Source organism: Prunus avium, chromosome 7 (assembly GCF_965620075.1).
Source record: "Prunus avium chromosome 7, drPruAviu1.hap1.1, whole genome shotgun sequence".
NCBI classification, from domain to species: domain Eukaryota; kingdom Viridiplantae; phylum Streptophyta; class Magnoliopsida; order Rosales; family Rosaceae; genus Prunus; species Prunus avium.
In genome coordinates, this window is record NC_142290.1 from 33,278,925 (window position 1) to 33,305,884 (window position 26,960).

A 26,960-nucleotide genomic window follows, 5' to 3' on the forward strand; every position below is an offset into this window, starting at 1 on the left:
ATGGATGCAGCTGATTTTTTGCAAGGATATTATCTTTAGACTTTATGTGTATTTTTGTGATGGGTTGTAATATTTCATAAGTTTCATTTAAATTGCTTGTTTTATTTGTAAGTTATTTTTTGTAATGATTGTAAGACGTTATATTTTCTTTCCTTACTTAGTTGATGATTGTGTAAATGTGGGATTCATTTAGTTGTTTAGAAACTTAGATTGGAATGATGGATTTTTATAGGTTTAATTTGCATAATTTTAGGATTTGAAAGAGAAGTAAAAATGTGATTTGGGCTTGTTAATAAGAATTTATTAGGTTTTGTCAATTTGACAACAAAAAAAGGGTTTTGGCTGAAAGAGAATTCGATTTGGGCTTTTTTTGGCTGAAATTTAATTTAATTTGGGCTTTTGAAAATGTAAAATTGGGCTCAAGCCCAAACCGATCACAAAGCTGAACCGACCCGAGAACCGAATTCATTTCCGGTTCGGCCCATTTTCGAATTTTTATTTAGACCCGATCCGATCCGAGAACCGAAGCCTTCATCGGTTCGGCCCACGGGTCGCCCAAATTTTGAACCGACCCGAACCGTGCCCAGGCCTAGGGTCAATTGAGAGCTCTTTTTCATGATGAGTATACTCATCAAACTTGTTACCTCTCTTGGGACAGAGATTGTAAACTTTATTACTGTTTAAAGAAAAATAAAAAAATAATCTTGGGCCATAGAAGATTGGTTAAAGTTTTTCAACCTTCAGGTTCAGCGCCCTGAGGCCCTGGTCAACTAAATCCTATGTGGACCAGCCTAGCAAATTGCGGTGGTGCCGCGAAACGGCCCAAGTTATCCTTCCATCGAGGTCAAGGGCGCGAGAGGTGTAAGCTGCACTGGCAACTGAAGAGCTCCGTAGTCCGTACGATCCCTGTGCCCTCGCTCCTCTACCATTGGAGCTCTAGCTTATTATATACACGCAGTGAGTCACACAGAGACACAAATATTTATAGATACAGAAAAGAAGAGAAGAAGAGCAAGGTGAATAGTAAAACTTCAAACTCTTAATTAACAATGGCGGAAGGAAGGGAAGGTGATTGGGAATGCAGTGGATGCAGGAACAGAAACTACGCCTTCAGATCCTTCTGCAATCGCTGCAAGCAGCCTCGCCTTCTCGTCGACACCAAAACCCCCGCCGACTCCAAATGGCTCCCTCGTATTGGCGATTGGATCTGTACCGGTTAGACCTCACACCCCCCTCTCTCTCTCTCTCTCTCTCTCTCTCTCTCTCTCTCTCTCTCTCTTCTCTCTACGTGTGCGTTAATTTTTTAAATGTTAAATGGTTAGGGTTCTTGGGATTTTGGATAATTCAGGGATATGGGTTTTTAAGTTTACGGGGTTTAAGGGTATTTACGTTGGGTTCTGTTTGAATTGTACCCCGCATAATAGTAGCTACTTCAGCTCTTTAAGATAGTTTTAGGGTCAATTTTTGTTGATAATTGAGAATTTTGGCTGAGAATGCCATCTCCTTAGTTCAATTCATTCCGTGGCACCCATCTTCAGTGACCTTTTATTAAGTTTGATTAAAAGTCTCAATCTTTGAAACTTAAACACGAGAAAGTGGGTGATATTCCTAAATCGTTAATTGTGTTTTGTTGAGACTTGAGAGCAGATAGTGGTTCAGTATGGCAGTTGGGTGACATGCTCTGTTTTGTAAATAAGAATGTAGGGGAAGGATGAAATACAGGTCTGGAGCTTAATTTTCTAATAATAAAAACTCAAATATTATCACCCCTCTCTACTTTTTTCTCAATTTCCTAGTTGAACAAATCGACAGCTTTTTTCCAGCTGCATTCACTATAATTTCACATCAGTATCTTGCATTTTAAAAGCCGAACACGTTTTCTTATATAGTTATGCTAGTGACATGATTTACTGGCAATGTTTATTTAATGAAAGCACATAGTTGTTGTTCCTGCAGCTTTTGTATTTCTTTGCTTTTACTTTTCTGTCATTTTGAAAAAATAGGAACTTGCTATCAATTAGGTTGAGTGGTTTTTGTTTCTTGTATGTGTGTTTTGGTGTGGGATGGACTGGTTGGTGTGCGTATACATGGCTTCCTTTCTTCTTCCTGGCTGGATTGTGGGTTGGGTGTGTATGGCAATGGATCAATAGGTTGCACTAACAACAATTATGCATCAAGAGAGAAGTGCAAGAAGTGTGGGCAACCAAAGGAGGTGGCGGCAATGCCAGCAATTGCAATGCCTGGAGCTTCTCTCCCAACTTATTCACATTATTTTGCCAGGGCCCAAGGAGGACTGGACCAAAAGATGAATATCGGAATAATGGGCAATGGTGCTCCCCAACAATCGCTTCCTCTGAACTGGTCTATGGCAGGGGCTGATAAATACGGAGTTCAGCCACCTTCTTCTTGGTCTGTAGGTGGGAACCCTAATGCTGGACTTCTATATTCAAACCCTACTAATCAGCTTCTTTCAGTTCCAAAAGGATGGCGCAGCGGTGACTGGTTATGCAATTGCGGTTTCCACAATTATTCGTCTCGAACACAGGTATGATGACACTACATGAGCATTCAAATAAAAAATTGTTCATTACCTGACTGTTGATATCTGATCCACCTGTGATTTATCTGCAGTGCAAAAAATGCAATGCTTTCCCACCAGGTACACTCTTTCTTGATCAGTATGGCAATTGGTTATCATAGATTTATGTTTTAGAAGCACTTGAGCTACTGTTATTGGGTTTCAATATTAAGCACTGGCATCATAAATTGTAACTAATGCTCATTTATTTCCATTATAAAGCTCTTGGAACGAAGCGATTAGCATCGGAAGAGCTTGTTCATGACTGGGATAACAAGAGATTGAACATAGGAAGTGTAAGTATGATTTATCTATTCTATGACATTTTAGATGATAACATTGTAAATAACATACAATGTCAATGTTTTCTTCTTCTCCTCCTCATCCTTTCCTTATTCTTTTCACTAATGCAGACAGTTGGGCATCAGCAATCCTATCCTGGGTTTGAGCAAGTGGTAGGCACCAGTGGTAATCCTGTAACTGGACCTTATGCTTCATATCCTCCCAGCGTAAGCTCAGGCATGGCTCCGAATTTGCAAGTCCCCATGCCATTGACACAGCAAACAACGACACCTACACTCCTTGGCAAAGGGTAAATTTGGAATCACCTTATCCTTTTACATATGCATAAGTAGGTGTCACATTCTGTTGGTTTGATAACTTTTTTGGTCTTTGAATCTTATGATATGTGTAGATTATAACTCATGTTAACAAATATAAAGTATTCATGTTTATTTTGTTGTTTTCAGTTTCACAGCTTTTTGAATGTGGATAAATTGTGGACTATCCCTAATTTTAATTTAGCTTCTGTGGTCTGGGTTACTTATATTTTATTGAATTGGCAGAGCAAAGCAATGGCGTAATGGGGATTGGATGTGCACAAATTGCAACAATCATAATTATGCGTCTCGGTTAAATTGCAATAGGTTAGTTTTCAATCTTATTAAGTTGAATTCATGATGAATGGATTCTAAACTAAACATCGATTCCTCTTTTTCTATTTCCAGTTTGCTTCCGCCCCTTTATGAATACCCTTTGTTACTTATCCTATTCCTGGGTTTTAATCCCAACTTTTGATGGCGTAGAAACTTTTTTCCCGTAATGCATGGAATATATCCTGGTAGATTGTTGCTTGATTGTTCTTGCCTTGGGAGTAGTCAAACCTCTTTCTCAATTTTTCCTTTGCTTCGCTTTTTAATAAGAACAGGAATCTCAAATGCGTGTACCACTGATCCCATCAGCAAATATGTGTTTTCAGAATTGCCCCAACTGTTTACAATTTATGGGTGTACTTCTTGATGCTCCATGTTGAAACATGTAAATTATCTCCATTAGTACGTTGTAATTTGCTCTGAATGTTGGAACCTTTGTTTTCTGCAGGTGCAAGACTCAAAGAGATGCAACCGCGCAGCCGGTCAATGTCATGTAGTCTTTCAAAATTATGAAGTTGTTTCAACCTTCCATTCATTTTGAACTATGTTGAGGTGAAGATGAACGTTTTCTATAACCTTTGGTTATCTCCATGGTGATACATTATTAAGATAGTAGATTGATATTTCAATCTTAGTCTCCGCTCGCCAAGAATGTAATTTTATAGCTCCATAGTTTCATCTCATATAGAAAGGATGGGTGCGTGTATACTGTATTGATCGAGTAATATTACATGCTCAAAACTAGGTTTTTTCCTTCAAACATTCTTTTGGATTCTCCATCGCTTAATTCTCTGAAATTAGTATCTGGTGACATTTCGTCTCACATATTCAACACAACATGCACACACAGAGCTGAGATTGGTATGGACAAACCAAGTCTGCTATAAAGGTGAAACGATCGTGAATGTGTATATTATCATCACATCAACATCAGAAATACAAAATCTCTCTGGAAAAGAAAGAAAAATGAAAAGAAAAATGGGTTCTAAGAATGGTGACATATTGGATGTTGTGCAGGTTTAATTGCTGTTATGAGACTCAGGAACCCTTGAGGATTGAAGTGGGAGAGAGAGGAGGTGCATCCAACTGGTAAAGGTTAAGTGCTGGTCCAACAAACCTGAAGCAAATCCAAGCTCCAATCACAATGTAAATGGAAGCATAAGCAAACTTGTTTATCCAAAATAACAACCCTTTCTCCCCCACATAAAGCTCCAAGGCCTTCTCACCCAGACTCATATCCTCCCACTTCTTCGGAGCAGCAGCAGGTTTAGTACTAGCTTGAGCCTTCGTGAACCGTCCACCATCCCCATCACTGCCCTCCTCTCTCTGCAGTTTCGTCCGCCTTCTTGACCTCTTTCGAAATCGCAGTCCTGTGGTGTCCGGTGCCAGTTGCGGCGGCACACTATTACTGTCAGTTTCCGGGCTACTAGTGCTGCCACCATCACTGCCAGTGCTGTTGTAAATGGATGTAGAGATTCTGAGACCTCCTGGACGGGTAGGTGAGAACCCTGAGAAGATATGGTTGTGTCCTGTTCCTGTAGGTTTTGAGATGACAAGGTGGGTTGGTGAGGATGGTGTTGAAGCGAGGAGATGAAGGAGCTTGGCCTCCATTGTTCAACTTTGTTGTTGCAGCCAAGTGAGTGGATGGATGGATAAATGGATTTGCTTATCACTTTCTTTATCTTTTCTTTGGTTTTCTTCCACTATGCGATTATAGGACCTTGCCAATCTGCTTAAGAATAGTTTGGTTGGGTGGGCTTTCGTTGGGCCTCAACCCTTGCTTGGGCTTTCGTTGGGCCTCAACGATTTCAAATTACTGCCCTGCCCTCCATGCACTCACACCCTTTACCATCAAATTACTAATCTTCAAATTACAAAAGGGTTCTAAATAAACAAACTAGGAGCTTCTATTGTCATGGTGCAATGAGTTTGTTACTCAAGCAATAACTCATGCACCTAACAAAGAATGCATGTAACATAACTTTCAGACAACCAAAAATAGTAATATAGTCATGACATGTGATTGCTTCTTTCTTAAGGAAACCCTTTCAAAAGGCTTTTCCAAAAAGCAGTTAGATTTTTGATAAAAATCTGAACATGCTTGCTTCTAATAAAAATCACTATAACTTGCTTTCTACATAATAGAAGCACTCTCAAACGCTTTTTCAAGAAATAGTTGGATTTTCTTAAAAAAATTGGGTTAATTTCAATTTAGTACCATGAACTCTTACTTTGAAGGCATGGTTGTTCATGCACTCTCAATTTTAACAATTACATACCTTAAACTTTTCAATTTTTTACAATATGGTTACAGCGTTAACTTCATCGTCAAAATTTTCGTTAATTGATTGTGTGGCAAGCTTGGGTCCTCCCTATTCACTTCTTTCAATATCAGTTGAATGGTATTTGTTAAAAAATAGTTTGGTATTAGTGCGTGTAATGTGTTCTTCATGGGAATAAGCAAATAGGTGGGATCCATGCTTGCCATGCAAGCAATTAATAGAAATTTTGATGTTAAAGTTAACGCCGGAACCAGATTGCAAAATATTGAAAAGCTTAGAATATGTAATTGTTAAAATTGAGAGTGTAAGGACAAACATGACTTAAAGATAAGAATTTAGGGTACTAAATCAAAATTAACCCTATTTGAACCTACTTGCTTTTAATAAGAACTTTTATAACCACAAGTGCTTTTTACGGAAGCATTTTCAAGCGAATCCGAAAAAGTAATTGCCTCGGCATTAGGGCACCAATCTCCCCACGACTTCGTTCAGAAGGCAAATCTATTGTGAGCCTGCATTCCTATATCTATCCCAACTGCTTTACGAACCGTACACGTGTCCGATGCCATACAGGAATGCGATTCCCAATATCCAAATCCCAGCCGAATCCAACTTTGTTCCACGCCATAAATACAAATCTACCCCACCACAAAGCCCAGAATTGCGTCCATATCCCAAGCTTTTATAGTCACAAAACTTGAGTTCAACTGCAATCCAAACCTCCACAAATACCGCTTTTGTCTACCCGCTCTCTCTACTTGTACCTGTCATCTGTCTTTAGCTACAAGCAAAAATCAACTCGCCGAGTCAACTCGCCGCAGCAACAGAGCCAGCCATGACCGACAACAACAACAACACCAACCCAGACAAGCCGGTCGACCCGTTTCTCGTCGGGTACCAGCCCTCGGAGCTCCGAATCGCGTCGGAGTTCCTCACCACCTGGCTTTCCTTCCTCTCCAGAGATCTCTGTGACCACTGCTCCACTAAACTCGCCGATCGCGTCCGCTCCCTCGGCCCAGGTACGCCCTTATTCGGTTTCCGTTTGTTTCCCTGGAAAATTTAGGGCTAGATACTATGTAAAGTAGGAAAATTTCAAATCTTTGCGTTTAAGTAGAAAGAGAACAGTAAATTTAATAAATTTTGATATTGGAATTTTTTTGTGGCATAGCCTTATTGGGAATTTATTGATGGGTGTTGTAGAACTTGATGGTGATTCTAAACCGGTCAACCCAGATGAAAATTCGAGTGATTTGACACCGAAGACCCCGGAATTGCAGGGGGCTAGTGATAATGGTGAGGATAATTTTAATGATGAGGAGACAAATTCACTAGGTAGTTGGAAAGACGGAGTTCATGGGATATCTGAATCCGATCCGGAAGCTTCTAGCAGTGGCTTGGCCCCTAAATCCCCCTCTGTAGAGACTCAAAGTTCTCGAATGTCGTGGGCTGATATGGCGCAGGAAGACGAGCTGGAGGAAGAGGAAGAGCGTGAATTGAGTAAGCGGGTGGTGAATGTAAATGCCGCGACTGGAGAGTTGAGGATAACGAAGCCTACATTGTCTAGGGAGCAGAGGGAGTACATTAGGTTCATGAAAGTAAAGAGGCAGAGAGATTTTATTTGTTTGGAGAGGGTCAATGGGAAATTTGCTAACATTCTGGAGGGACTTGAGCTCCACACTGGTATCTTTAGTGCGGCGGAACAGAAGAGGATAGTTGATTTTGTTTATTCGCTCCAAGAGATGGGCAAGAAGGGTGAATTGAAAGGTCAGTCTTTGCTTTTGGAATGCCAATACAGTGTGGTATTCCTGCTGATATTTCTTGCTGTTTTTGGACATGAGCTTTATACATCCAGTTTTTAATAGGAGTTTTCTATGTATGCTAATTTGATACATGAGCTTTATGTACTAAATTTCCATACATAGAAAAGGATAATGTTTTCATTGCCTGGCTAGAATGTAAGTAAAGACATTCAAACTCTATAAATAAGTTAACTTTGCAGGGTTAGATCTATATTACTTACTGCACATAATGTCTTTGGTTGCCTATTATAAAATTATATTTGTTGTGGCCCTCAAGGTATATTTAGTAATCATTTTAGTTGTAAGTTGGCAAAAATACTTTCTAAGTGGTGTATGCCAGGATAAGATTCCCCCGCTGTTTTCTTGATGAGTTGTAAGTTAAAGTTGTTTTTATGCTAGTTAATTCTGTTATATGGAACTTTTACTATATCCTTTTAAGTTTTTTTCTGAATTTGATTTCCATTTCCTTTCTAATATATTGAATTTTATTTTATTTTTCTTATTGGGAAATGTATATACTGTTTGGCTAACCTATTCTGAACTTGTTGCAGCGCGTACATATACAGCACCCCAAAAGTGGATGAGGGGCAAGGGACGAGTAACCATTCAGTTCGGTTGTTGCTACAATTATGCAGTGGTATACTTTCCTGACTATGGCATCCATATTTGGCGACCTTATATCTTATTTGACTATTAAATTTTGTAGAGATCAGCTAAACTGTGATTCTGGTGGATATCAGTATAATTACCGAAATATGCTCAAAGGAACTATAAAGTGCTAGTGATTTTAGATGATGCATTGCATCTGATGTGCTCTGTTGGTTTCAGGATAAAAATGGTAATCCACCTGGTATCCTCCAGAATGACGTAGTAGATCCTATACCTCCTCTTTTTAAGGTGATCATTAGGAGGCTGGTAAAGTGGCATGTGCTTCCGCCGACCTGTGTACCTGATAGCTGCATTGTCAATATATATGAAGAAGGGGACTGTATTCCTCCGCATGTTGACAACCATGACTTCCTTCGACCTTTTTGTACTGTTTCATTTCTTAGTGAGTGCGACATACTTTTCGGAACAAACTTAAAGGTTATTGGTGCTGGCGAGTTTGAGGGTTCATTTGCAATCCCCATGCCTGTTGGGTAAGTATGCCATCCATATTCGTGCCTGTGCATTCTGTGCCCTTGTTTAGCCTCTACCCGTTGTTTTCAATTACATTTATCCATCAGTCCTGTGTTTAGAAATGTGGCTGTTTCATCTGTTATGCGAGACTTATTAGGGGCCGTGATTTGATGTTTGCTTGTGTGGCGTCCTCTTGTTTTTTGCCTTTTGCTGTTCCTTTGGTGTTTTGTTCTTGAGGCAGCAGTTTTCTCTTGTTTTGTGTTTTCTCGTGTGGATCCCTTACACCTTTTGTGTTTTGTTACCCTATTTTGAATATATCGTTTCAATTATAAAAAAAATACATTTATTTATATTTAAGTTTTGATATTTGCATCAGCCTTTTCTTGGATTCGAAATCTTTACAATCAGCCTTTTCCCATGCAGATCTGTTCTGGTTTTAAATGGAAGGGGGGCTGATGTGGCTAAGCATTGTGTGCCTGCAGTACCTACAAAACGGTAAGAGCTAAAACAATGTAGTATAGTTCTTGTACTAATGATTTATGTTCAGGCTATTTACCTGCTCCTTTGTTGTATGTCTTAGGATATCTATCACATTTAGAAGAATGGATGAATCCAAACGGCCCAAGGGTTATGCTCCAGAACCTGACTTGCAGGTTATTCAACCATTGTCCTATGAAGAGGACAAGATAATTAGGTTAAATACTCCTAGAGGCGAACATCAGAGACAGTCAACTAGAAGAGTAGGTAACTCAGAAATGAGGGGATCTGCAGAAAAAAGTCATGTCCACCCAGAGCCTCATGACTCAACCTGGAGTCGACGCGGATCTGGAATTAGGTGGAACCGGGGAAGGGGGGTCAATGTGAATTTCGGGGGCTAGTTGATGATGGGTGCTTCAATGTCAAGGTAAAGTGTTGCAGTTGGGCAATTCCAACATTTGGAGGGCTAAGTATTGGTTTTTGACATGTGGTCTTCAGATGAGTTTGTCATCAAGGTTGTTACATATTTATATTCCGGAAGAGCTGTAGGAAAAGGATCTGATTGGTTTTGTATCTTTCTACATCTATTTAGGCTTGTCAACTGTGCTTTGGTTTATTCTTTTTCCAAGAGCTATATGTGTGCATTTTTTAGTGTAGTATAGGCTATAGCTGAAGTTCAGAGCAAGCGGCGAAGATGGACTTAAAGTGAAACTTGCTGGCGGGAATGCCACCTCAATTTTATTAGGATGCTTTACTTATAAGCAACTGGTTGCATAATTAGGGTACCACTATTGGGTTTGTGAGTTTGAAACATGGGTGAATTGTACTATATATTGGATCATCAACCAACTTGAAGCTGGTTGTTTTTGTAGCATATTGCTACTTGTTTATGTATCCCAGTGATTGATTGTACGGTAAAACGGGTGTGCTCCTATTATCCTTTGATGATCGAGGTTATTGTTTAGGAATATCTTTAGATTATTGGACCATGAGCATAAACAAGTGAAGATTAAAATACTCGTCATCACAAAATAAAACCCAACAAGAACAAGTGGGAAAATATTACTGCTTAAAGTTGTTTATGGCATGAATTTCTAGTCTTGGTTTTCCTCAATCAACCTGAACCCAAGTTCCAAACTTTGAGATTGTGGTCCACAGACCATCCAGTCAAAACTAAGGAGAAGCCATTATTTCTTTACCCCAAACAAAAGAAAATGTAAAAACAAGATGAGAGAGAAGTTTGAACGCAACAGTAGTGGCTGTTTGGGGTGGTCCAATAACCCACACAATGCTTCATTTACATGCCAACCCTGAAACCCCCAAAGGGCCTAACCTTTGCATCAATTATGTAAGGTGGGGTCCACTCTACATATGACCCTAGTGCTATAGAAACAAAGCATATTAAACCACATGAAAAGGCAACTGCGCTGCCCCTGCCATCAAAACTTTAGACTTCAGAGGCAAAGTGGCAGCTGCCTAGCTAGCTAGCTAGCTAGCAAGCAATATCATACATATTATATATATATATATATATATATATATATATATATATATATATATATATATATATATATGTGTGTGTGTGAGGGCGTCTTATTAACTATTCTAAGCAAAGTTTCTTGTATTCAACATATTTAAAATGAAATGCATGTTCATATATATATATATATATATTTATGGGTTTTCATTCTATTTCCTTTATAAGAAGCAAAAGATAAAAAAAAAAGAATGAATTCAAGGAGAGAGAAAATAAAACTTGACACTAGGGTTCTTGCTCTAGATAGATGTAGATGCAAGTCTCTATCTTGGACTTAAGAGAAAGAAACCAAAAAGAAAATTAATGAGACTGTATTAAGTAATAGGGTTTTCTTTCTATTTCCTTTATAAGAAGCAAAAGAAAAAAAAATCGAATGAATTCAAGGAGAAAGAAATTAAAAATTGAGGCTAGGGTTCTTGCTCTAGAGAGATGTAGTTGCAAGTCTCTATCTTGGACTTAAGAGAAAGTAAAGGAAAATTAATGAGACTGTATTAAGTATACGAGTCTATAGAGAGAGAGAGAGAGAGAGAGATCTAGTAGACAGTGATGATATAATTGTGATGTATCTTGAGAGATATGGGAAGAAAATAACATCCAAAGGATGATTACCCGAAAGAAAAGGGAGGGTGGCACAGCGGCTGTGCACACTAAGGTCACTCAATTATGAGGTAAGCAACTCAGGATTTTGGATAAGAAGGGGGACAGATACGTGCAACTTCACTGCCAAATCAAAGTCTAAAAGTTGATCAAAGAAAACAAGACTGTGACTATTTGGACAAAGGAACAAAAACCCACATCTCCTTTCCTCCCCTCCTCCCTGTAGGCTAATTGGCTATTTGTCTTGAGAGAGAGAGAGAGAGAGAGAGAGAGAGAGAGAGAGAGAGGCTCAAAGTCCCAAACCCCATGTAAATGCATGATAAGGAAAGGAAATCTCATGATGATAGTGTCAAAATCAAACATATTATGCAATCTGAAAAAGTTGAGTTGAGAGAGAAAGATATGTACAACAGTCAGAATTATAGAAAAAAGGAATGAGACTGGTTGAATTCAAGGAGCTAGCTAGCTAGAGAGATTGAATGAATGTTTTCCATTTGCCCAAAAATTTAGTGTAAAAAAGACAAAATCTAGCAACTAGCTTAGACACATAATCATTTCTGAATCCCCACACAAACATTAACATGGTGGATTAATCTTTTATTTTCAAAGACTAGACGTCATGTGTGATTAAAGAAGAACACACATATTACTTACTATTAATAAGAACAATATTAATTCCACATAAAACGAAAACCAAGCTGGGGGCGGTTTTGGGTTTAAGGACCACATGCAGATTGCGTGTGTATGGGAAGAGAGGAGTTAAGACCTAAGACCTAAGAAAGGAGGGATGATAGCTGGTACAAACAAAGCGGCAGTGGCAAAGAATGATGAAGCTTTTGATGATGATCTCTTCCTCCTCCTTCTTCTCCTCCTCCTCTGCAGACTATATGCATGAAAAGCTTCAGAAACCATGACACAGAGCAAATTAAATGCTTTTTGGCATTTATTTTGGGGCGCGTGCTCTGTAGCATAAAGGACTGCAGGCATCATGATTCATGACAATGGATTCTCTAGCTTACACTTTATTTACTACGTGATATTTGGTCTGTCACTATTTATGTGAATAGTGGCAGCCCTTACAATTTTGTTTCCACCCCCATGGGCAAGGGTAAGGGCAAGGGCAATTACTATTCTATTTAATTTATTTTCTATTTTTTATACTTAAACTTTAAAAATTAATTTTATTATTTAAATTAAACTTTATAGAAAAAAAAAAATCAGAATTTTTTTGTTTTTTTTTCAATTTTTTTTTATTACATAAAAAATGGCAATCGTTGGATTACAGTGGAAAATTTGATCAGACGCCTCAGGTGTTGCCACGTGTCTTGTAGTAGTGGAAAACAAATTTGAAAAGCGCGCTGAGGCCAGCCTGGCATCAACAATCCTAGGCAACAGCAAGAGCTGAATTTGCCTTTGGGCTTGCACGGATTGGTGGCCCCCACGTCTTGCCTGGGCTACTTTTTGCTCGCTGGAGTCGTCTCGCGAGCCTAGGGCCCCTCTTGCCGGGCCAAACTGCTGCGGTGGACTTGCTCTAATATATCACTTCCTACTTAAGAGTTTGTGTACTTTTGCTTGTGCAACACAACTTTTTTATTTTAATAGTCTTTCTTTCATTGTTAAGGTCTGATTGAGAATTTTAATAGTCTTTCTTTATAGAAAAAAAATATCATAATTTTTTGGTTTTTTTAATAAAAAATTTACATAAAAAATGGCAATCGTTGGATTACAGTGGAAAATTTGATCGGACGCCTCAGGTGCTGCCACGTGTCTTGTAGTAGTGGAAAACAAATTTGAAAAGCGCGCTGAGGCCAGCCTGGCATCAGCAATCCTAGGCAACAGCACAAGCTGGATCTGCCTTTGGGCTTGCATGGATTGGCGGCCCCCACGTCTTGCCTGGGCTGCTTTTTGCTCGCTGGAGTCGTCTCGCGAGCCTAGGGCCCCTCTTGCCCGGGCCAAACTGCTGCGGTGGACTTGCTCTAATATATCACTTCCTACTTAAGAGTTTGTGTACTTTTGCTTGTGCAACACAACTTTTTTATTTTAATAGTCTTTCTTTCATTGTTAAGGTCTGATTGAGAATTGTAGTGTCTAATAACAGAAACGCTTTTTCATTGTTGTTTGATTCAAATGGGACAGAAGGGTTTTTGTTTCTGTTTGTTTGTTAGATAATCACTTTTAGTGCTTCCTAAACAACCACCTAGACTCGTTTTGAGTGTTAGATTGTCATATCGTGAATTTAGACTATTACTAATCGTATTAACTTTTGTCGTGTGATTCAGATTCATTATTTTGAGTGCCTTTATGATATAGATTCTAATTTATAACTTGGGAAACTATTTGACACTTTTGCTTATACCATTGTTGACCAAATTATTTCAATTCTAGTAAAAGTAGTCCAAATGTATGCTCAAAGTTGGGAGTGTGCTTCATAAGTTTTGTTAATAAGCTACTCACATTCTGTCTACAATAATTGGACTAATAGCAACTAAATCTTTTGATTTGATGGTCAAATTTGGGCCGTTGTCGTGTTCAAATTCAAACTATGAATTGAATTATATGGAGTGGCTTTAATTCCATCTTTCTCTATTTCTTCTTTTTTGGGTGGGTCACCAGGGATTTTCTTCTTGTGATTCTAACATTCTTATTGTTGATAGCTTAAAGATCATAAGTAAGTATGACTTACATCATTACATGCATGCATATGTTACCTCAACATGAAAATTAACAGTATATAAATATGCAGGCAACCAATTGGGGAGAACAAATTCAAAAGTAAAGGATATTAATATATATTTACAGACTGGAAATATAAATTTTTCTGTCAAGAATCAGAGATTTGATTGGCACAAGTAGGAGTAGGAGGCTCTATGGCTAGAAGCTGTGAGTAATTTGCATTCATTATTACCATGCTGTAATTGGCCCAGAAGTACTGCAAAACTCTCCACTTATATATATATTCTTCAAGGCTGTAAATATATGTATTTACTCTACCTCCCCAGCTCAGGCCAGATTATTTTACCCAAATAATCTAGGCTTAAAAGAGGGGTAGCAGAACCAAAAACATAGAAACCCTAATGGCAAAGAGCCTCAAGTACAGTTTGGAACCAATGTATAGGGTAGTTCATCAATTTCAAATGACAGTTTTGCCCTTGACAACCCTATAAGTAAGTACAAGAATATCTTGTGGTTCTGGCTATGGCTAAATCTTGGCCTGGTTTTGTTATCAGAAAAAAGAAATAAAAAGGACCCTATGATCTCCATTAAAAGAAGAACCTCTAAATCACACAGTACCCCCATCATTTTTATGGTCATTCATTCATTCATTCAGAATCAGAAGCCTCTTCTTTCTTTCTTTCTTTCTTTCCAATCCATTATATCATCACTTCATATCATGCCATGCCACATTTTATATTATATTATTCTTCTCATCTCTCTCTCTCTCTCTCTCAAAGTGCATCATTAATAATTTTTCATATATTCTGGTCATGCCTTTTCAACCGAGTAATTCCCACTGATACCCCCCCTTTCTAAGCCCTCTTTTGTCCCTTCCCTTTTATGAACCTCCTCTCTGTCAACTTCAGTCTTTCTCTCTCAGATATTTCTCTGATTTCCTCTCTTCATCTCTCCATGTGCCCCTCCCCCATCTTAATTATAAACCCATGTTGATCCCCAATCCCAACATTTCAATTTCATGCATTTCCTCTCTCTCTCTCTCTCTCTCTCTCTCATCTCTGCTGATCACTGTTCTCATTTTTGTTTGCTTCCCTTTGTAATTTTCTTCCTTCCAAGCCCTCTCAATGGAACCTCAACAAACCCAACAACAACCAAATGAAGATGGCAGCAACAAAGGGACTAGTGGTACTAATTTTCTGTGCAGGCAAAGCAGTACAAGGTGGACACCCACAAGTGATCAGATTAGAATATTGAAGGACCTTTACTACAACAATGGTGTGAGGTCCCCAAGTGCAGAGCAGATTCAGAGGATCTCTGCTCGGCTGAGACAGTACGGCAAGATTGAAGGCAAGAACGTTTTCTATTGGTTTCAGAACCACAAGGCTCGTGAGAGGCAGAAGAAAAGGTTCATTGATGTACCAGCCCCACCCATCATGCAAAGATCAGGGCTTGGGATTAATAATAATGCTCCTACTGCTTATGAACCCATTAATCACAGCAACAAGTACCCCAACATTTCTGCTTCTGCTGGTAATTAGTTGATTAAACAACCAACCCTTTTAGCTAATTAAAAAATTCATTACCTTCTCCCCTCCCCTTCTTTCTTTCTTTTTACTATTTGGGTGTTTTTTATTTGTAGGGGTTTCTTCTGCATCTGCTTCTTCAGCTGGTGTGATTGCTGTTGGGCAAATGGGGAGCTATGGCTATGGATCTATGACCATGGAGAAGAGTTTTAGGGTAAGTATATAACACAAAGTTATTGTGTGTCTTAGTTGCTTAATTACAACTTGGCCACCCTAATTTTTTGCTACAATTTAATAGGAGGGCAAGAAACCAACAAAAAACTTGCACCCATGTGAGCACAGTGCAAGCTTAATTTACTATAATCTACTCATGCAAAAACATCCCACATCAAGCCTTTTGAAATTTTCTATATTTAGGATGAAACCCTTCGCCCCCTTGTTTCCCTTTCATGACCAAATTAACAAAACCCCATTTCTCAAATCAAGCCAAACTAGTTGGACCCAATTTACATTCCACTCTAGGACTGGTACTAAAATGAAAAAAACAGTTTGAGTACTTTTAACAAATGTGAAATTCATTAACCCATCTTCTCTCTCTCTTTTTTTTTGCTGAATTAATTGCAGGACTGCTCAATATCAGCTGCAGGAGGTACTAGTAGTGGTCATGTTGGTGGATCTAATAATAATATTGGTCACAACGTTGGATCATGGGTTGGTGTTGATCCATATTCTTCACCCTACACTCTCTTTGACAAGAGATCATCATCAAGACAAGTGTTTGGTGACCAAGAAAATATGATGGATGAAGAAGATCATGAATACCAAGAAAACCTGCAAGATTCCCCAGAGATTGAGACCCTCCCTCTCTTCCCCATGCATGGTGAAGACATCCATGGCTTTGGCAACATCAAGTCCACCTCCGACAGCTACTACTCCGGCTGGTACCGCTCCGACGAGGGCAACAATGGCCGCACTTCCCTTGAGCTCAGCCTCAATTCCTACGGCCACATGACCCCTGATTATTTCAGCTCATATTAATCAAGACCAGACTAATTAATCAGTATCCCCATGTTAATGTTTATGATCTTATATCAGCTTGTAAGTATTTGAATGGCTACTACTAATTATGTTTGCTTAACTACTATATTTCAATGGGTATTTGACACGTGTCATGCAAAGAACTTAATCTGCTGATGATTATCTTGCTTTTAACTTTTAGTTGTTCCTATTCCCAAGAATATTCCATGGAGTTTGCTAATTAAGATGCATGGAGTCTCAATGATATAATAACAATAATAATCCCATGATTCTTAATTAAAATGCAAGACCATGATCCGATGGTGCAGATTTTAACTGCTGGACGGTTTGGAGTCACCTTCATTGGATTAAATAAAGCATTAATAAAAGGCCTGCTCATTTTCAAGCACTTAATAATGAATAAATAAATAAAAATTAAAACTGCAGCTAGACTAGGGAGATGAAGAAGATCAATTTCTGACTAGCTTGCTGTGCTAGCTGTGACGTCAGTTGTCAACAGAGATTTTAAGTGTGGGGCCCTTGAACTTGAAGGGAACTACAGTGGGTTTACGTTAGGTTTAGGAGTTGTCAAGGTGGGGGTTATGTTGTTGTGGTGGGTGTGGGCAATGGACGTTGTCGAAAAGATTTGCCAATGATATCAAATGGTGTACAAAGGAAATATAGAAAGATATGCTGTTAGGGCAAAAATGATGAAAGTGTGTGAATGTATTTTATATGCAGCCGTTTTTATAAAGTAGCTGGGAGCTAGTGGTAAGCGCGAGGAGGATATATTTTGAAGTTTGAACCCACTTTGGAAATACCAAAATATTCTACTTCTTCTCCTCTTTCTTTTTTGTATATATATAAATATGATATGAAGCAAGTTATTTTATATATGCATTAAAATAAATCCAACAATCATGAATAATATAAGTGTTGAATCTTGGAAAGTGTTACATTTCATTCGTAATTTGGTCTTATTTTTGACTTTACACTAAATCTTATCATTTGGATTGATGTCCGTGCACTTTACTTATTCAGTATAAAAATCATCAGTTTCAGTGTCCAAATATCTCGGTCGGCTTCCCAGTCGGTTTTTCACAATCAGTTGGTCGGTCGATTTTGGTATTTCGGTATTTTTTGCCAGCCCTAGCTTCAAGTATATAAATAAATGACATATTTCTTATACCATTGGATTTACAATCACTTAAAACTTTGACGAGTGTAAATGGCATCTTCTTCACATGAGTACGAAATGAGTTAAAGAAGCAGAAATGAAATGTGTGTACAAATGAACGTGACATGAGCCATACGACACATTCACAAAGACATTCACCAACAGAAATATTATATATATTCACAATTGGGGTCAATTTTTCTTGCGTCTGGTAGAGCTCAGCTTGTGGACAGCTCTATAAATGAGGTCCCCATCAACAAGATTTTGGGTGGATGCATTCCTTTTTCTGGTTTGACAGAAATTCAAACTTTATAGCTTAGGGCTGACCCTAATTGTCGTTTAGAGCATACAAAGCCTCAAGAGTGAAAAAAATAAAAAAAACAGAGAGCATGGTCTCTTCAAAGAAGTAACTAACAGACAATGCTTCTTGTTCCTGGTTGATAGATATAAGAGAGATTTAGGTGTGGATCGAAGAAGATCTTTAAAGCTTTCTGAGGCTTCAAGTACGTAATGTCCCTTACCAGCAAAATGAGGCATGACATACATCATGCTTTTCAGCCAATTCTATGTAAAAGCCTTCAAAGCCATGGTCCAAGTTGGTTTGCTTGCCATTTTCATCACAACTATATATATTGCAATTCAATATTTTTTTACCTATTGGTCCGCTTGGCCCATAAGACATTTTGCTTTACCCGTACGTATAATATGTCCACTTACTAACATTTCCATAATCTCTCCCACATGAGTTTTATCTTTATCTTCTTCTCTTGGAATGGAGAACTTCAGTAGTCTGACCTTAGTTTGAATTTTAAGTGAATCTCAAGTTTTTCGGGTGCAGAATCCACACCATCCACGGTTGTCGGTTCTCCATGCTTCAATAGACTACTCAATATTGTTGATATGTGCATCGTCTACCCCCATCAACGACTGTCAATTACTAACGCATATAGGAGGTGGCATGGTTGCCATATCGTAATTCAACATTAGAAAACGCCTATTTTGGCACCAGTGTGACTGTGGCCTCCACCACTTGATATCTGATCTGACATTTCATCTTCATGATACGATTTACAATCATGGAACATGCACACTATGTAAAATTTGGAAGTGATAATTCTGTAAAAAAATTTACATTTAGATGCTTGACACTGACTTTACAAAGAGCAGGCCATACGATCAGGGCCTTACTTGCAGAGCATCTATAAATCCTTTAAGAATCTATATTTTGGATTTAAAAAGAACGACTAGCACGTTAGTACAATTGTCTTTTTCTGTTCAATGGGGTCCCAGAAGCAAGGCCGAATCATGACAATAATTCTGGCTCTGGCTGTAACTTCAAGTTTCACTAACAAATGGACAATTAAATGGCACTTTTGAACTGCTTTGCACTAGAAATTAGGGGGGAGATGACCAAAAATTTCTACTTTCTTCCAACATAAGCTCCCAATTTAGACAAATCTGGAATCCAAAATGATAGCTCAGAAGATCCAGTTGCAAACATGAGGTTTCCCGGAGCCCATTTGACAACAGGAGGTTCATTTTCAGTGCTCATCCAACTTGTGACCTGGATAGGTTACAAACATTAATTGTGACTTAGAAGCCCAAGGAGAACAAAGAAATGCGAATGGAAGAAGGCAGAAAATTATTTATCATACTTCTTTCCCACTCCGAACACTCCACGCATAGACACTACCATCACCTGAACCTGCCAAAAGTTTGGAAACCAAGAAATCATTTGTCTGCCAGTCCAGCCAGGTTAAATTATCATGGGTGGAATTCAGGGGTAGGGAAAGCAGGTGTTTTTTGGGAAGTATATTGAATAAGATGTATGCATGAAAATGAAACCACAGCCTTGAAGAAACTATGCATTTAAACAGCAATCAACAAGACGATGTCCCAGAGTTTACTCACATGACACAAGAAATCGTAAGTGACAATTATGTGGGAATTTTATACCCACTCAGCACAATAGGCACATATAAGTACAACATAAAGAAAAAACGAAACAGAAGACATGCATACCTGATATGACAAACATCCCCTCTGGGCTGAAAGAAGCCTCTAATGTTGAACTGCTGGAGACTGGCTTTACATTATACGTGGATAACTAAACAATGACAAAAAAGCATATTAGAAAGACTAAATTATGTAAAGGCTACAAATTCAAGAAATTCAAGATGATCTGAGTTGGTTGAGAGCAAACTTTTTCAAATTAAAATTGAGTTGTTGAGGAGAGCAACTTACAAGTGTGCCACGGAACGAATCAAGAACATGAATATGTCCATCTGTGGTTGTTAAAAGCACAAGTCTCCCATCGTTACTGAACTTTACAACATTTGCATCAGACATATCTCCCCCAACAGAAAAGATATCAAAAGGACCCTAACAAGATGAAACAGTTTGGACAACCAGATCAGCCACGCTTAAATTGTCATATGCAGATAAAACAGTTTACACGGCTGCAAAATTTCAATTGCCATATGCACTGAAATATAAACTGACCTTTTCATACTTGCGGGCATCAAACATTCTTATGCATCCACCAAAGGCAACTGCAAAAACTAGCCCTTGATCATCATAAGTTGTGGCAGGCCTTCCTTGTACGCGTAAGAGACCCTAAAATACGAACACAGATTATAATCATTCAAAGAAAGACATGTAATATAAGAAACCGAACCCAATACCCATATGCCAAGGCCCCTACCTGACACTTCTCAGCCCGTTGATCCCAAAGCAGAACAGTTCTATCAAGAGAGCCGGAGATGAAGCAGTCTTTGCGAGAACACAAGCTAAGTGAGACTACCCTAAACACAAAAGTTCAAAACCCAATTTCTCCAATTAGACAGATATGTTCAACTACTTCAGTACAACCACCCACTTGAGTTTAAAAAACATGTCAATAATCTCAGAAACCAGACCTGTCATGGTGGCCTTTGAAATAGCGCAAGTACTTGTTGTCATGCAATGAGAGAAGCCTCAAGGATTCTGAATGAACCAGTCGTATAAACAACACATTCTAAGTATGCCACACAGCTGACAAACATAAATATCAAACATGGTAGTTGAGGTAAAGTGGAAGCATACCATCCCAACCATTTTTGGAAGAGTATATAACTGTGGTAGGATGAGAAGTAAAGCAAACCAAATCAACTCCATACTTTTTGCTGTTGATGGTCTTCAAGCATGTTGCAGTGGAGACATCATATAAACGAATCGACTCATCATCACTAGCAGTCACTACATAACTAGTCGCCTTGTGAAAATCCAATGAACTAATTCTACCACTCTGAGCATAAAAGCAAATACTCAGATTCAAATACACAAAGCTCTAAGACAATGGTGGTTTTTATTTATTTATTAAATGAAGAAAACAACCAGAAACGGAGAGATAAAAGTACTTACATAGTCTCTAAAAGCTAACCCAACTTCCATGCTTTGAAGAATTTCCTCTGTCAGCTCCATAGAGACCTTGTCTTCTCTTTCTGAACCCCCTTCACAGCAAGAACAAAAATAGTAAACAAAATCAGTAATTCTCCACTAATTGACACCAAATCTAAGCGAAAAATGTAAAATTTTTCATACCAGCCATTGGGAATCGGTTAATATGGTTCTGGGTCTATCTCATTCCGGGAAATTGAAAATTTCAGTGAAGCCCTCCGCCTCCTGCCTCCGTCTCCAACCTTCAGCAATATAAATGAAATAGACACAGGGTCGTTTTTCTTTTTAGTCTGAATTTTCCCTTTATCTAAACCCGCCAAGTTTGATATTGGGTGAGCTCAAGCGCAGCCCAGTGCGTATTTGTGTTTTATGGACTTTGGACCAGGTTTGTTAGCTCGTGTGCTTTTACTTTTCGGGTCGGGTCTCTTATTAGCCCAAATTCTTCTTTAGTTCATTTATCTTTATGGTCGAAATCGATTATCCAATTCAATTCAATATCAATTGAATGATTGAGTTTGATTTAAACTTTACTGGATTGAAAACATCACAATAGAATCTATATCCTATACAAATTGACTAAAGTATATTAGTTTTGAACCGATATACACCTTTAATTATCTTATGACAAAAGTTTTAATAAATCTTATATTCTCGTTCATGATATTGAAATTCCTGAAATTCTCTACAGTGTCGTTAATATGTATCATTTTATAAACAAAGTGCTATGAGGACCGAAGTTTTTTCACAAGCATCTTATCCGCTTTTTCATTTTTTTCTGATTAAAGACAAGCACCTCATCCTTGCAAATTCGATTCCATATGGAACAAACACCATACATATTGCATTCTCAAAAAAAGAGAAAACCCATACTAGTGTGTTTCTTCTTTGTTAATTGTTGGACAAAAGTAAAATAAAACGATTAGCTTAGTTTAATTAAGCAAACAGTTACTAGGAAAGATTTAGATAATTAAATCATTGATAACTGAAAAAAAAAAAACGACTGAGAAGCTTCTCAACAAAAAAAGAAGACAAATTTATGAATCTGAAATTAATTCCCTGTAAATGCATATACCAATTTACAATTCACTCCTAACAATCTCAGCAAACACCCTCTCCCTCTGTAAGAAAATCTAAAGAAAAAAAAAACAAAGAATGGCATAAACTCATGGACAATATACTCACACAAATTCAAATATGAAATAAAAACTAATAATTGCTAATATGTCACATAACTAGAACTGGTATAACCACGTCTCGATCTGCCACGGCATCAATGGAGCTTACTAGAACTAGCGGAAGAGCCCCGGTTGCCGTCCTCCGGCGAAGCCTTTTTCTTGATGAACTCGATGCAATCGGCTACAGCCTCGCTGTGGTGAGGGTCATCATGTGGACAATAATACCGCTGCGCATCTGGGCTGGATCGGCCAGCGTGGCTTGTGGACTTGTTGGATGAGACAGCAGACAGCATGATCAAACGGAAAACCGCCTCGCGAAACCGCTCAAGCAGAGTCATCGGAGACAGGCGTTTGGTTTTGTTGCTGCACGAGTTGACGTTGCTTCTCATCCTGGGAATGCATAGATGGGTTTTCATAATTTTTGCTTTTAGAGTTTCTCAAGGTTTGGTGTCGTTTTGAACTATGAGAATATGATAGAAGGGTCAAGGTGTTGGTCTATATTTTTATATGAGAATCTAATTGCGTTGCATGGGACGACAACTCAGATTTATATCTATATAAGTTTGCTTTTTGGTTGGGTTTTAATACTACGCTAATCACTTGTTTGAATCTGCTATATAATGTTTTCCATCATATGACCAGATCATCTTTACAAAGATTTACTCAAATCGATAAATGTTTTTTTTAAGTCGATAAATTGAAAAGGATTTAGTTATCCAATTTTGTAACAAAATAAATAAATGAACACGGTGTATCCAATAAATAACAAAAATATTCACAATCATAATCAAATGTCTTACCATATGCTGGAATGAAGACTAAGCTCAAATGAGTGATTAGCACCGCATGTATTAAATTACTAAGTCGTTAGTTTGGTTACATATATTTTATTTCAAAATTGAAGTAGACTTCATAGCCGTGCATGCATGATGCATGTTACTAGTATAAATTTTTTTGTCTTCATCGCTGCTAGGCTTCACATGGCTACATGTGCATGGGTGTACAATTTTCAATGAAACTATAACTAATGTATGGTTCCTATTGGATTCCGCCGACTTACCGGCTTGGAAAAATGAAAGAAAATTGTATTGTTTTTATGTGCCCTAATGTATTTGTTCCACGAATTTGTGGGATGGGGGATGAATTACAAATACAGAATTGAGCATGTGAGAGAGATGGGGCAAATTAACTATGGTACGTGGGGGTCAATCTCCCCACCATGCTTCGAATTGGACTTGCTGTCGGTCTGTTTGTTTGCTCATATATTAAGGGAGTTGTTGTGTTCACCATAGCCATCATTTTTTAATTAATTAGGGTCCTCAATGGGGTCGTCCCGGGCCATTTCAGGTGTATACAACCCGTTTTTGGGTTAGTTGGATTCTGGTTGGATCGAGTTTTAGCTCATTGGGCTCCAGTAAGCTCATTTTGATAATCGGTTCAAAAGATGATTTCTAATGTGAACGAATGTAGTGATATAAGAAAACTATTTGTATCATATCAATTTGCAATTTGAAGTATTGGTTATGCCCCTTAACTATTTGAACTACAAGTCCCTTACATAATTGGAAATGGGGGATCGAACTTAAAATCTTAGAAGAAGGGGGAATCAAGCCTAGAATCTCGGGTGTATGGATAAATATTATTAACCATTTGAGCTACAAGTCCCTTGCATAACTTAACTACTTATTCAAGTAAGGATATAATCAATAAATACGATACATTTGTAAATTATTCGGGTGATGGTTACATTTTTCATTGAGGTGATGGATAATCATCCAACAAAAAGATGGGTTTGTGGGTTTTTATGTACTTTAATTCGGCGTGTGCTCATTGTAAACAGCGCACAATTGCAATGCTTCTGTGGCCCATATAATAAAATGTTTACATAATTCATGCTGAGCTTAGGCCCAAGCCCGCCTTACAAATTTGCAAAAATTTGAAGCAATTTCCTTATTTCTTAGAAAAATGAGAGAACCCAAATAAAAGAAAAAAATGATGCCTTAGCTCTGATTATTTCAATAAAAATGACTGTTAATGGAAACCCTTTTGCAGGCTTCATTTATCAACAACAAACATTCTTGAAACGAATATATTTACTTAATAATCTCTGCATAATCTGCTCATGAGAGCCTCAGGCTCTTGGAGACCCCCCACCCCCTTCTTGAATTGCCTTGTTTTTGGCAAAAAGCCACCCAACCAGAGGCACCAATGGCTTCTTCTTGGTTTTCTTGACAGAAGGGTTTCTCTCCCCCAAGTCTTCTTTGCTAACAATGACTTGGGCCAGTGTAGGAGGACTTGCAAATTTCACATATCTTTTCTTCTGCACCAATTCCTCTGCGTCTTGGCTCAACATGATCTTGGTTTCAAACTTCGCGGCGCCATCCTCAATGAATTTAAGGTCTTCTTCTTCAATCTCAGGATCAACTGGGTCCTTCTGATCAAACTCTCTTGCCTTCAAGTACTTGTGCAGCTCTTTCTTTGCACGGTCAAGATCATCTCTTAGTGACTTTATGCAGTATGCCATTAACTTGTTTTCTTCTCTAACTTTCTGAAGATTTCGCTTTGTTTCTTCAAGCTCAGCTTCCAAGACCCCAATTGTTGATTGAGCAGAAGCAGCATGCCCTGCAGCTCCAATCTAACATAGAAATTGAACATTAACACTAGAAAAAATGTGACCCAACAAAAAAATAAGAAGTAAAATGGTATTGTGGTAGGAGCTATAGCTAACCTCTTTGAGCTTGTTGGCATATATTTCTCCAACTAAAACTCTTTCCCCAAACAACAAGACTGCCTCTTTCACTGATTTGAAAGGTGCTCTGGTGTCAATCTCTGCTCGGCCCATGACCACCAATTTGCCTTCCTCTGTGTTCATCATGCTCAATCAACGCAAGGAAAGGGAAGAAGATATTAATAGTGGAATTAATGAGGAAAGGTCCTTTTAATACAAGTTTCAAAATGGGGAGCTGCAAGAGGAGGTCGTTGGAAATGGATGGTGTGGTTCTAGCTTTGCTTAGAGGAAGTTAAGGAAAAAAAATCATGGGGGGGTTTTTGTTTTGGTTTCCTTGGCGTCCACTTCACTGAATTTTGTTAATTGAAGTTGACAAGAGTGGTTGGACTATCTTGATCACTTTGTTACCTCTTGGCTTCTTGTCAGAGTTTGGGCTGCTTCCTTCCGTTACCAATGTGGGTTAAACAAATCAATAAGTATTAGGAGCCAAGTAATTGATAGATCACAAATATATACCGCCAATTATTAGGTGTGATGTGAAGTCTCGTGGTACTGCTTTGTCACTTCTTATGGGTTAAGAGACATGGATTATGTTTGAAGACATAAATCAAGCAATTGTTATGAGTTATCTGATAAATGTGGTTATCCCTGAGCTTACATGTATTCCATGTAAGTAGAATAATGACTCTTGTGAGCTATTCATTTACCCTAAAACGGAATTCATTAGAAAATAGAGAAAATCTCTAAATTTAATTAATAATATCATAAAATATGAAAAATACAACTCCATAAGTTGGCTTAAATAGAAAATAAGAAACCTTAGATTCTATAATAATCCTAAACTTAACTAATAAGAAAATAATTAAAATCCTAGTTAAAATCTTAATAGGAAAATAATATCTGTTTTATTCTAAACAAAATATTAAACAATTAAAAAAATATAAATATTCTCAAAAATCCTCTTTGCTTTAAAATAAATCAAGCAATCTGAATCCCAACGATACATCCTTCTTCCTCTTTCAACACCATAATTGACATGTGTGCCACGTCATCAATTTAACAAATTTTTGGACGGAACCTAACTGCAATGACTATTTGTGAGAACACGTATTAACCTTAAGGACCACCAATGACACAAAAAAACATAAAGGACGCAACCTGAAAGTTTCGCAAACCTTAGGGACCTTTTGTGATAAAAAAGACAATAAATTATTTTGGTGTGTTTAATCTTCTTTCATTAATTACTATATATTTTCTACACTCCCAATGTTTTTTAGCTCGCTATATAATCAACTTAAATCAGTTAAACCCATTATGCGTTGCATTTCCTTCCAATTTTTTATTTATGATAAAGTAATAAATAATTGACTAAATAAACATCCTCCAAAGTTTCAAGAAAAATTTCCAAGTTTTTCTTACAATTTCCATAGTTTTTATTCAATTTTTATCAATATTGTTAATATCCTGATATTTCCATAGAAATTTATGTATTTTTGGACTACCGATATTTCCGAAACCATCGATATTTTAGACCTTAGGGCTAATCATATGGTGGTAGTGGTGGTGAAAGAGATGGAGGTGAAGGTGGTGGTGAAAAGGTAGTGGTGGAGGTTGAGGAAGAGGAGGAGATGGTGGTAGCGGTGGCGGCATGGTGGTGGTGGTGGTAGTGGTGGTAGAGGTGGTGGTGGAGGTGGTGGAGTTGGATGTGGTAGTGGAGGTGGTGTCATTTTTAAAAATTAATGACGGTATTTTGGGAATTAAAACAATTCATTAAATGCTTTTTAAAAAAAAAATTAAAACAACTTTGAAAAGCAACCGAGAACCTCATTTTAAAGTTGCTGTCAAAATGCCATTGCTGTTAAAATAATTGGAATATTTTATTTTTACCAAACACTTTAAACTACTTAA

General features: G+C 38.0%; 6 protein-coding genes across 9 annotated transcripts; 3 read left to right on the forward strand and 3 right to left on the reverse strand.

Moving 5' to 3' along the window:
• The first annotated feature begins 793 nt into the window (after positions 1-793).
• LOC110758563 (zinc finger (Ran-binding) family protein) lies at positions 794-4,668 on the forward strand. Of its 3 annotated transcripts, XR_015825663.1 has the most exons (8): positions 794-1,215; positions 2,151-2,545; positions 2,632-2,659; positions 2,801-2,874; positions 2,992-3,170; positions 3,424-3,504; positions 3,959-4,062; positions 4,528-4,668. XR_015825663.1 is itself a non-coding variant. In XM_021960452.2 (7 exons), exons 1-7 carry the CDS (start codon positions 1,050-1,052, stop codon positions 4,005-4,007), a joined length of 972 nt encoding a protein of 323 aa, XP_021816144.1. In that variant the 5' UTR covers positions 794-1,049; the 3' UTR covers positions 4,008-4,270. The 3 variants fall into 3 exon arrangements, 2 of the variants coding, with proteins under 2 accessions (XP_021816144.1, XP_088100286.1); XM_021960452.2 differs by lacking the exon at positions 4,528-4,668 and having other exon boundaries at positions 3,959-4,270; XM_088244160.1 differs by lacking the exon at positions 4,528-4,668 and having other exon boundaries at positions 1,080-1,215; positions 2,281-2,545; positions 3,959-4,270.
• LOC110758577 (uncharacterized) lies at positions 4,397-5,121 on the reverse strand. Its single transcript, XM_021960473.2, has one exon. It carries the CDS (start codon positions 5,119-5,121, stop codon positions 4,549-4,551), a length of 573 nt encoding a protein of 190 aa, XP_021816165.1. The 3' UTR covers positions 4,397-4,548.
• Positions 5,122-6,442: 1,321 nt separating this feature from the next.
• On the forward strand, positions 6,443-10,132 carry LOC110758546 (2-oxoglutarate (2OG) and Fe(II)-dependent oxygenase superfamily protein). 2 transcript variants are annotated; one of them, XM_021960426.2, is made up of 6 exons: positions 6,443-6,811; positions 6,993-7,556; positions 8,143-8,228; positions 8,420-8,730; positions 9,134-9,205; positions 9,291-10,132. In XM_021960426.2, exons 1-6 carry the CDS (start codon positions 6,628-6,630, stop codon positions 9,586-9,588), a joined length of 1,515 nt encoding a protein of 504 aa, XP_021816118.1. In that variant the 5' UTR covers positions 6,443-6,627; the 3' UTR covers positions 9,589-10,132. The 2 variants fall into 2 exon arrangements, with proteins under 2 accessions (XP_021816118.1, XP_021816126.1); XM_021960434.2 differs by having other exon boundaries at positions 6,672-6,811; positions 6,961-7,556.
• Positions 10,133-14,716: 4,584 nt separating this feature from the next.
• Positions 14,717-16,682, forward strand: WUS (Homeodomain-like superfamily protein). Its single transcript, XM_021960416.2, has 3 exons — positions 14,717-15,524; positions 15,634-15,731; positions 16,142-16,682. Exons 1-3 carry the CDS (start codon positions 15,119-15,121, stop codon positions 16,553-16,555), a joined length of 918 nt encoding a protein of 305 aa, XP_021816108.1. The 5' UTR covers positions 14,717-15,118; the 3' UTR covers positions 16,556-16,682.
• A 2,129-nt stretch (positions 16,683-18,811) lies between these two features.
• Positions 18,812-21,451, reverse strand: LOC110758526 (Transducin/WD40 repeat-like superfamily protein). The gene is made up of 10 exons (XM_021960407.2): positions 21,294-21,451; positions 21,114-21,202; positions 20,796-20,997; positions 20,630-20,696; positions 20,416-20,515; positions 20,214-20,327; positions 19,956-20,093; positions 19,734-19,818; positions 19,367-19,416; positions 18,812-19,275 (listed from the first exon to the last, which is right to left on the reverse strand). The coding sequence occupies exons 1-10, from the start codon at positions 21,298-21,300 to the stop codon at positions 19,132-19,134; spliced, it is 996 nt and encodes a 331-aa protein (XP_021816099.1). The 5' UTR covers positions 21,301-21,451; the 3' UTR covers positions 18,812-19,131.
• Positions 21,452-24,304: 2,853 nt separating this feature from the next.
• Positions 24,305-25,371, reverse strand: LOC110758501 (WEB family protein (DUF827)). The gene is made up of 2 exons (XM_021960377.2): positions 25,053-25,371; positions 24,305-24,959 (listed from the first exon to the last, which is right to left on the reverse strand). The coding sequence occupies exons 1-2, from the start codon at positions 25,197-25,199 to the stop codon at positions 24,456-24,458; spliced, it is 651 nt and encodes a 216-aa protein (XP_021816069.1). The 5' UTR covers positions 25,200-25,371; the 3' UTR covers positions 24,305-24,455.
• Between the last annotated feature and the right edge of the window lie 1,589 nt (positions 25,372-26,960).

What these genes read in the sequence shown, in the direction of transcription:
- LOC110758546 (XM_021960426.2), top strand. Translation starts at nt 6,628, where the DNA reads ATGACCGACAACAACAACAACACCAACCCAGACAAGCCGGTCGACCCG. An exon ending in GTTGCTACAATTATGCAGTG is followed by an intron (nt 8,229 to 8,419) that starts GTATACTTTCCT and finishes TGTTGGTTTCAG; the next exon opens with GATAAAAATGGTAATCCACC. An exon ending in GCAATCCCCATGCCTGTTGG is followed by an intron (nt 8,731 to 9,133) that starts GTAAGTATGCCA and finishes TTTCCCATGCAG; the next exon opens with ATCTGTTCTGGTTTTAAATG.
- LOC110758577 (XM_021960473.2), bottom strand. Translation starts at nt 5,121, where the DNA reads ATGGAGGCCAAGCTCCTTCATCTCCTCGCTTCAACACCATCCTCACCA.
- LOC110758526 (XM_021960407.2), bottom strand. An exon ending in ATTCGTTCCGTGGCACACTT is followed by an intron (nt 19,819 to 19,955) that starts GTAAGTTGCTCT and finishes GTCATTGTTTAG; the next exon opens with TTATCCACGTATAATGTAAA. An exon ending in GTGTTCGGAGTGGGAAAGAA is followed by an intron (nt 19,276 to 19,366) that starts GTATGATAAATA and finishes TAACCTATCCAG; the next exon opens with GTCACAAGTTGGATGAGCAC.
- LOC110758563 (XM_021960452.2), top strand. Translation starts at nt 1,050, where the DNA reads ATGGCGGAAGGAAGGGAAGGTGATTGGGAATGCAGTGGATGCAGGAAC. An exon ending in TGGCGATTGGATCTGTACCG is followed by an intron (nt 1,216 to 2,150) that starts GTTAGACCTCAC and finishes ATGGATCAATAG; the next exon opens with GTTGCACTAACAACAATTAT. An exon ending in CCTACACTCCTTGGCAAAGG is followed by an intron (nt 3,171 to 3,423) that starts GTAAATTTGGAA and finishes TTGAATTGGCAG; the next exon opens with AGCAAAGCAATGGCGTAATG.
- WUS (XM_021960416.2), top strand. Translation starts at nt 15,119, where the DNA reads ATGGAACCTCAACAAACCCAACAACAACCAAATGAAGATGGCAGCAAC. An exon ending in CAACATTTCTGCTTCTGCTG is followed by an intron (nt 15,525 to 15,633) that starts GTAATTAGTTGA and finishes TTTTATTTGTAG; the next exon opens with GGGTTTCTTCTGCATCTGCT. An exon ending in CCATGGAGAAGAGTTTTAGG is followed by an intron (nt 15,732 to 16,141) that starts GTAAGTATATAA and finishes AATTAATTGCAG; the next exon opens with GACTGCTCAATATCAGCTGC.
- LOC110758501 (XM_021960377.2), bottom strand. Translation starts at nt 25,199, where the DNA reads ATGATGAACACAGAGGAAGGCAAATTGGTGGTCATGGGCCGAGCAGAG. An exon ending in ATGCCAACAAGCTCAAAGAG is followed by an intron (nt 24,960 to 25,052) that starts GTTAGCTATAGC and finishes TTTCTATGTTAG; the next exon opens with ATTGGAGCTGCAGGGCATGC.